We start from the raw sequence: 7941 nt of genomic DNA on the forward strand, positions 1-7941 counted from the left end.
CTCCGGGCGTCCCTGCGTTGTGGGGAGAACGGGCCCGGGCCTGGAGGAGGGCCTGCTGGCCTGGCCGCCGCCTCCACCGCCCCCAGCCCAGCTCCTCGGCCTCCCGAGGGCGTGAGCCCGGGCTGGGCTGCGGACGCCCCCGGGTGCAGCACGCCCGCCTCCGCAGTCGCGGGCGGACCCCAGCGCCCGCACCGGCGGGCGTCCCCGCCGCCCGCCCTCGCGGAGCACTGCCGAGACCTGCCCTGTGTCTGCCGCCGGGGGCGGGGCCTGCAGGCCGGGGGCGGGGCGCGTCTCACTCCCGGGCCCGCGACCCGCCGCGCAGTCTCCGCGCTCCGAGCCGCCGCCCCCACCCCCCCGCGCCCGGACTCCGACGCGTGGCCGGTGAGTGCGCCGCCTGGCTGGGCGGGCCGGGAGGGGCCGAGTGTCCCGGGACCCTGCGCGGCCCGGCCCCGGAGGCCCGGCTGCGGGCGCCGGGAGGCCTGGTCCCGCCGGCCGGCAGCAGTCCCCTCCCGGCCCTTTCCGGAGCGGGACGGAGTGGGCGCCCGGGGCCGGGCGCCTCCTGGGCCTTCGCACAGGCCTGGCGGCCCCTACGACCCCACCCGAGCATCCTAGTCATTGTCTCTGGACACCGGTGCCCGTCCCTCCGCCGGGGTGCGGGTGGGCGCGCCGCGGGCTCGCGCGGGCGGGGACTCCTCCTCGGGCCTGGCTGGCGCCGAGTGCGGGGCTGCCCTGCTCGGGGCGTGGGCCGCGGGCCGCGGCGGGCCCGGCTGAGTTGCAGGGGCCAGGGCGGGGCGGCTCGGTCCCGGGCCGCGGGGACTATTTCTGGCCGGCGCCTTCCCAGGGGGCTCACATCCGCCAGGCACTCCCGGAAAGAGGGGCCCCTCCTCCGCCCGCCGCCCGCGCGTGGGGGCCCGACCTGTGTCGGGAGAATCAGCCTCCTCGGAAGGCTGGGACCTCACCACGGGCCCAGGGGCAGCCTGCGGGCACGTGAGGCTCCCGTAAGCCCAGCTCCAACCGAGGGGTCTGCGTCTGGTTTTGTTTTGCTTTTCCCTTCCGAGGCCGAAGGGACCGCTGCTTGGTGGGCTAAGGGACGGTGGCGGGTCTGGCAGGAAGGCCCCGGGGCGGGGTGCTTGGAGAAGGCGGGTGGTCCCTCCCCGGATCCCACTATGCAGAAATGTTTTCCGCCCTGCCCCGCCCAAGCACAGACCAAAATACCGGGCCTGGCCTCTCCCCTCCCTGCCCGCTCTGGAAACCCAGCTGGTCAGAGCCACTGCCAGGGGCGGCTGCAAGGACGGGTGACGGGCTCTTGCTGATCCAGCGTGGGCCAGACCGGTGACCTGTCCCTGCCCTCCCAGTGGAGCCTCCTAGGGAACTTCCGTCCACCTGTCTCAGAGAGGATCCGTCCTCGCTAGCCAACCAGGTGAGCGCGGGGTGGGGCAGGTGAAAGTTCGGCTCTGAGTGGTGCTGTGTAGTCTGGAAACGTAGCCTGGGGCACTCAGCTGCCATCTGTGCCCCGGGGCCCTCTCCCCCCACCCCGGTGCGGACACCCCACAGGAGAGCAGGGAAGGGGTCCCTGGGGTGCCACTCGGGAGCTCCTGTAGCTTCACATCTTGCTGGGGCTGGTGGGACCGCCCCCTTTCCAGCAGAGGAAGTACCCCCAGGTCTGGGGGATGGGTTTCTGCGCGCTCCGCATGCCCAGAACCGCCTGTTCTCACCCTGGTGGGGAGGAAGGCAGGCCTGGCTTTTAACAGACACCTGAGGGGCTTCCCTGAGGCCGTGGGGCTGGTAAGGGGCAGGTCCGTCCATCTGTGAGTGGCCTCCTCCTCCCCCCAGCAGCCGGTAGGCGCCTGCCAGCCTGCCGGCCTGTGATGTGGAGCCCAGGGAATGCTGTGTGTGTGTGTGGGGAGGCGGGTGGGGCCTGCATGAGCTCACCCTGAGGTACCTGCTGGGGCTTCTGACCCTGGCTGCCAGCAGGGGTGAGTCAGCCGGTGACGGTTGGAATCCTTCATGGCCCCCTGGTGCCCTGGGCTCTGGTCAGGGGAGCCAGGCCCTTCGGCCTTCAGCTTGGCTGCGGGCACTAGACATCCGCCCTGGCTGCGGTGGGGGGTGGGGGGTGGGGGGTGGGAAGGGGGCTCCCGAACTGCCCCTCCAGGAAGCGTCCAGGTTCTCACGGATGCGTTGCCAGGACCTTCACTCGGGGCCAGTGGTGGGCTTGGCTTCAGCCAGGGGCTGGCCTGGGTGCCTGTGTCCCCTCCTACTGACCTCCCCTGGCCTCTCGGCCCCAGGATGGGGGAGTTCAACGAGAAGACCACGTGTGGCACCGTCTGCCTCAAGTACCTGCTCTTCGTCTTCAACTGCTGCTTCTGGGTGAGGAGTGGGCACCCCCTCCCGCTGGCCTCCGCCGCTCCCATTCCTGGTCCTTAAGGGGAACCCTGGCCTGGGGGCGGGCGTGCCGACCAGTGTGCGCTGCCCACAGCTGGCTGGTCTGGCCGTCATGGCGGTGGGCATCTGGACGCTGGCCCTCAAGAGTGACTACATCAGCTTGCTGGCCTCGGGCACCTACCTGGCCACAGCCTACATCCTGGTGGTGGCTGGCGTTGTTGTCATGGTGACCGGCGTTCTGGGCTGCTGCGCTACCTTCAAGGAACGGCGGAACCTGCTGCGCCTGGTTAGCAGGGCACCGGGCTGCTGGGGGCGGGGGGGGGGGGGGGGGGCTCTGGGGCCCCGGTGAGAAAGGGAATGGTGGGGGTCGAATGTGACGCCGCACGACAGCCTCTGCGGTGCTCACCTGTGCCAGGGGTGGGGGGCATCCCTGCATCCCAGCTCGGCCAGCCGAGGGGAACTGTCAGGGAGTGCCAGCACCCACCCACTGCCATGAGCCCTCTGTGGCCACTTGGGATCTGAGGTTGGGGGCTCTGCTCTGTCGTGCCTGGGCGCCAGGAGTCCTCCCGGGACAGGGGTGTCTGCGCCCAGCCCCAGCTAACCGTCCCCACCCCCTCCCCCCCGCCCCCCAGTACTTCATCCTTCTCCTCCTCATCTTTCTGCTGGAGGTCATCGCTGGCATCCTGGCCTACATCTATTACCAGCAGGTGAGGGGCCTAGACAGGCCACACGGGGACGCACACACGCGGGGACACACACACGCGGAAACGTGCCCGTGCAAGGGCACAGATGGGCACGTGTGAGACAGGCACACACGCTTGGAAGGACACACGCTCCCCCTCCCCCATGTTCCAGAGGCCCCTGGGGGGTAGGGGCTCACAGTGTGGATGGACAACTTGCCTGTAGCGCCCAACAGGCCCACCTGGGGCTCATGCAGGGAGGAAGGTGTCCATGGGACCTGGAGCTCCCTCCCTGTCCTCAACCCTGTCCACGGCCACCTGGGACACTTGTCCAGCCCAGCCCAGCCCCTCCCCAGCCAGCATCTGGCCCTAGCTCTGCTTGGAGACCCTCCCCCCACCTCCCCCCGGTCTGTCCCTGCCTCCACGTGCCCCAGCTTGGAGGGTCTTGGATTGTTCTGCTGAAGCTGTCCCCTCACCCCCAGCTGAACACAGAGCTCAAGGAACACCTGAAGGACACCATGACCAGGCGGTACCACCAGCCAGGACACGAGGGTGTGACCAGTGCGGTGGACAAGCTGCAGCAGGAGGTATGTGGGCACCACGGGGGTGGGTGTGCACACCCCTGCGGGCCCCCCCGGGCCCCTGAGGGAGTCCCTGCCCCAGGGGCTCAGCCCAGGCCGCGTTGCCGCTGCAGTTCCGATGCTGTGGCAGCAACAACTCCCACGACTGGAGGGACAGCGAGTGGATCCGCTCCGGCCAGGCGGGTGGCCGCGTGGTTCCCGACAGCTGCTGCAAGACTGTGGTGACCGGCTGCGGGCAGCGGGACCACGCCTCCAACATCTACAAGGTGGAGGTAGGTGCCTGGGCTCCCTGGTGAAGGGCTGAGGAGCCGCGGCAGCCCCGGGTGCCGGGGGCCCACCCGAGGGGCCGGACTCGCCCACCTTTGGCACCTTACCCCTCCCCCGCCAGGGTGGCTGCATCACCAAGCTGGAGACCTTCATCCAGGAGCACCTGAGGATCATCGGGGCAGTGGGCGTTGGCATCGCCTGCGTGCAGGTTCGGGGGGGCGGGCGGGCCCCCACGGGTGCAGGGGACGCGGGCGGCTGGTGGCCGGGCCCTGCTCACCCCGGCTCTGTGCCGCAGCTCTTCGGCATGATCTTCACGTGCTGCCTGTACAAGAGCCTGAAGCTGGAGCACTACTGACCCTGCCGGGCGCCCCGCGAGTGCCGCAGCTTTGCCGCCTGACTACTGAGCTGACACTACTGATGGCCCCAGGGCCAGAGTCCCAGGACGCTGCTCCGTACCCTCTCCCCGCTCTGCCAGGGAGGTGGCGTTCTCACGTGTGCACCCCCGTGCCGCCACCGTGACCTCTGGGGACCCCCTCCCTCAGAGGGAGCTTCAAGTGCCTTTCTCTCCAGACCAGAGGACTGAGGCGGGGCCCTCCGGCTGCGGGGAGGGAGGAATACTCTGCCTGGTGTGGGCACACTGGGTTCTGACAGTCAAGTCCCTCTCTGCTCCTCCTGTGGGGCTGGGGCCCTGGGAGGGGGGGGGCCACCCCCCATGCCTGTGCTCCGCCAGAGGGGCTGGTTTGGGGTGAACTGGGCAGAAAGGGGCTGGCCCCCCCAGGGTGCTCCTAGACCCCTGGACACACCTCTGCATGGTGGTCAGGGCACTGCTGGGTGGGGGCAGCCGCAGGCAAAGAGTCCCAGATGCACCTGCCGCTGGGTTGCCTACCGCCACCCCTCCCACCCCCAGCCCCGCTCAGGAAAGCCAAGCGAGCCCGGTCCTGTCCTGCAGGTCCTGTATCTGCCCTCCCAGTCAGGCCTCTGCTGCCCGAGCCCCTGCTTGGATTCCCCACCACTCCCCCCACTGAAAGGCCACAAGCTCACTCGTTCACAATCACCTCCCCTTGGCAGAAGCAGGGGGTTGTGGGTTCACTCACTGCTGTATCACAAATGCCTAGAACTGCTGCTGCCATGTGACAGGCACTCAATAAAAGTTTGTGGACTGAGTGGGCTTACTCCGTGAGTGACAGACCTGGTTCTGGTCCTCAGGGCCTTCTCCCCAACAAGGGGGACAGAACCCAGTCCCACAAGGGGCCAGGAGGGCGCATCCCGGTGGTCCCAGGCAGCCACGTGGGAGCCAAGGACTGATGGGACTCCAGGGCCGAGAGGCCAATGGCAGCCAGCTGAGCACAGGCTGCTTGCAGAGCCTTGCCGGTTCTGGGACAGAAGAACGGTGGTGTGGCCAGAGCCTCATAGAGGCGACAGAGGCCTCGAACGCTGGTTTCTAAACCCCCTTCTGGCTCACGTAGGGATTAGGAAAGGGGGTGTGGGCTCAGGAATGAGGAAGGAGGCCTGAGCTTTGGCAGGACGTGAACTGGCAACAGAAGCCAAGGCTTAGGCCGTCTCCCCTGGGCAGACCCTACCTTCCTGCCACAGGTGTGTTTACTGGTTCTCAGAGGACCCCATGTCAGACATCTGGGCAGTGGGGCTGGCCCTGAAGAAGGTGCCAGAGAAAGTTGCCTCTGTTTCTCTCAACCACAGGCTCCTGCCTTCCGCCTGCCGGAGGGCACCAGGGTTTGCCGACTCCCGTCCAGGGTGATGGCTGCGGGCTCGAAGCCTCAGCCTGAGCTGGAACAGGACGGAAGTCCCCGGAAGACAGCTGTTCGGTGGGGCCACAGGATTAAATGCTAGTGCCCAGGGCCCTGGGAGCTTGACCGGCTCTGACACCCAGCAGAGCCTCCTAGGCCCACCCTCAAGCTGCTGTGAGGGTCCCAAGGGTGGCAGTGGAGGCTGGGCCCTCCCCCTGCAGGAACATGGCCAAGGGAAGGAGCCTGCTGGGCTTGGCTGGTGCCTAGAAGCTTCTGGCAGTAAGACCTTCTGGATGGGCAACTGAGACACAGCAGGCACTCTATTCGGGGCCCAGGAAATCTGGTTGTTGAGATCCTGGGAGGGGTTTTGGGGAATTTCTGTGCTAGGTCTAAGGAGCACCCAGAACATGGGGGTGGGGATGCCAGTGTCCCCTGGCCCCCTAACCCAAGTGCTGTTGGCCCTCTGTGACTCTGTTGGGCTGTGAGAGCCCACACTCCAGGAACCCCCCACCCCCAGGCTGAATGGCTGTCATTTGAATGGCTCTTCCTCCCCCTGGGCAGTGAGGGCCATGTCCATCCCTAAGCAGCTTCAGGCATGGGACAAGGGAGTCCCACAAACACCAGGCCAACCGTTAGGACCTTCTTGTTGTTCTGCAAAGACCTTTACTGGACGGTTCCTTCCAGACTGGAAGACACACACCCGCAGGCAATGCACGGGCATGCTCCAGGCTATCCACACCTCACAGGGAGGAACTCTGGGCAAGACTCCGCCGGCCCCTGGTGAGCACAGCGGGCGGGTGGGCTCCAGGGCCCTCACTTCTCCAGAGGCGCATAATTGAGCAGCTTCTCGATCAGGTCCACGTGGGCCAGCAGCATGCGACGGCAGCAGTAGCGCTTCAGGCCAAGTGCATCCAGAGCGTCCCTGTGGGCAAGGACAGCAGGCCGTGCTCCGTTCATCCAGGCACTTCCGGGCAGATGGCGGGCCCTGCCCAGGCTCGGGCAAGCCACACTCGGCTGCCGTGGGATGGTTCCAGCTCGGCTCCACAAGTCAGGGAGGGAGACTCCAGGAGCACCGCCCCACCCCCCGTCTCTGTCTCATTTGTCACGCCAGTTAGAGTTGTCAGTTTTGCCAGGGACTGAGCCCCAGCCACCCTGAACACTGCTCCGGAGGTGGCAGGTTGGGACAGAGCAGGCCAGGTTGGGAGGTCCCTGACGGTGGTATGCTTGCAAGGGGGTCCTGTGCAGGCTACCAGCCACTCACTCACACTCTGGACATTGGAACAGACTCATTAGTACCCGGCATGAGCACTCAGCCCATCCCGGGCCTCCACATTCGTCCCAAACATTCGAACCCCAGGCCCCAGGGGGTTTGAATGTGGTCAGGACAGGGGACTGTCCACACAGGAGCCAAGAGTCAGACTGTAGTGGCAACAGGGATTCAGACAACATTGTGGTGGTAACTGCAGTGTTAAGGAGCAAAGCCAGAAAAGAGCCCCCGCCGCCCAGCACAGCGTGACACACATGGCTATGTGGCCAGGAAGCTTGTTCTATATCCCCAAGGGGCAAATGGTTTTGCCAAGACACGGGGGTGGGTCTAATGGCAGAGAGAGGAGAGAGAGCAGGAGGACAGGGAGGAAGCTGACGACTTAGGTGCCATGACTTGCCAGGGGATACTTAGAAGTCCCCAAGATACCGGCGGCTTGATACCCAACTCCCCTCCTCCCCCCAAACTGCAAGGAGGGGGTGGGGGCGGGGGCGGTGGCAAGGCTCCAGTGAGAACACATCAGTGGAGCAGGGTTGGGAGAGAGCCTAGGGAATGAAAGCTCCCGAAGAGTCACCTATGTTGATACAAATGCCCGCTCCCACCCCGCCAGGACCCGGGACCCCGTCCCGCAGTTCCCTCGCCCCCGCGCCTAGCAGCAGCCCACCCGCAGACCGGGACCCCCTCGACCCCAGAGCCCCACCCCCCGCCCTTCAGTCCCGCAGGCCGGGACCCCTCGACCCCCGTTCCCCACGCCCCCACCCGGCCCGGCGCCTCACCCCTCGGTGTACTCGGCCTGCAGCAGCCCCAGGTAGGCCTCCCACTTGTTGCCGACGATCTTTCCGCAGGTGAAGCAGCGCACGGGTATGATCATGGCGGCGGCAGCTCAGCGCTCGCTCGGTCTGATCTCGCCGCGCTTCCGCCGCGGAGCCAGCCCCGCTTAGGGCGCGTCCATCGCCGGGGGGGAGCCCAGCCCCGCCCCCAGCCGCCCCCCAGCCCGCCCCGCCGGCCCCGGTGCCGTCGGC

The 7941-nt window shown here is 67.2% G+C and overlaps 2 protein-coding genes across 5 annotated transcripts; one reads left to right on the forward strand and one right to left on the reverse strand.

Annotated features, from left to right (window-relative positions):
• Positions 1-318: 318 nt before the first annotated feature.
• Positions 319-5081, forward strand: CD151 (CD151 molecule (Raph blood group)). 4 transcript variants are annotated; one of them, XM_030332336.1, is made up of 9 exons: positions 319-381; positions 1201-1420; positions 2286-2367; positions 2477-2668; positions 3015-3089; positions 3545-3649; positions 3757-3915; positions 4032-4118; positions 4206-5081. In XM_030332336.1, the coding sequence occupies exons 3-9, from the start codon at positions 2287-2289 to the stop codon at positions 4263-4265; spliced, it is 759 nt and encodes a 252-aa protein (XP_030188196.1). In that variant the 5' UTR covers positions 319-381; positions 1201-1420; position 2286; the 3' UTR covers positions 4266-5081. The 4 variants fall into 4 exon arrangements, with proteins under 4 accessions (XP_030188196.1, XP_030188198.1, XP_030188197.1 ...); XM_030332338.1 differs by having other exon boundaries at positions 320-381; positions 1206-1420; XM_030332337.1 differs by lacking the exon at positions 319-381 and adding an exon at positions 849-998 and having other exon boundaries at positions 1206-1420.
• Positions 5082-6295: 1214 nt separating this feature from the next.
• On the reverse strand, positions 6296-7839 carry POLR2L (RNA polymerase II, I and III subunit L). Its single transcript, XM_030332339.1, has 2 exons — positions 7696-7839; positions 6296-6577 (listed from the first exon to the last, which is right to left on the reverse strand). Exons 1-2 carry the CDS (start codon positions 7788-7790, stop codon positions 6469-6471), a joined length of 204 nt encoding a protein of 67 aa, XP_030188199.1. The 5' UTR covers positions 7791-7839; the 3' UTR covers positions 6296-6468.
• Between the last annotated feature and the right edge of the window lie 102 nt (positions 7840-7941).

Source organism: Lynx canadensis, chromosome D1, assembly GCF_007474595.2.
Source record: "Lynx canadensis isolate LIC74 chromosome D1, mLynCan4.pri.v2, whole genome shotgun sequence".
In the NCBI taxonomy this organism is placed as follows: Eukaryota; Metazoa; Chordata; class Mammalia; order Carnivora; family Felidae; genus Lynx; species Lynx canadensis.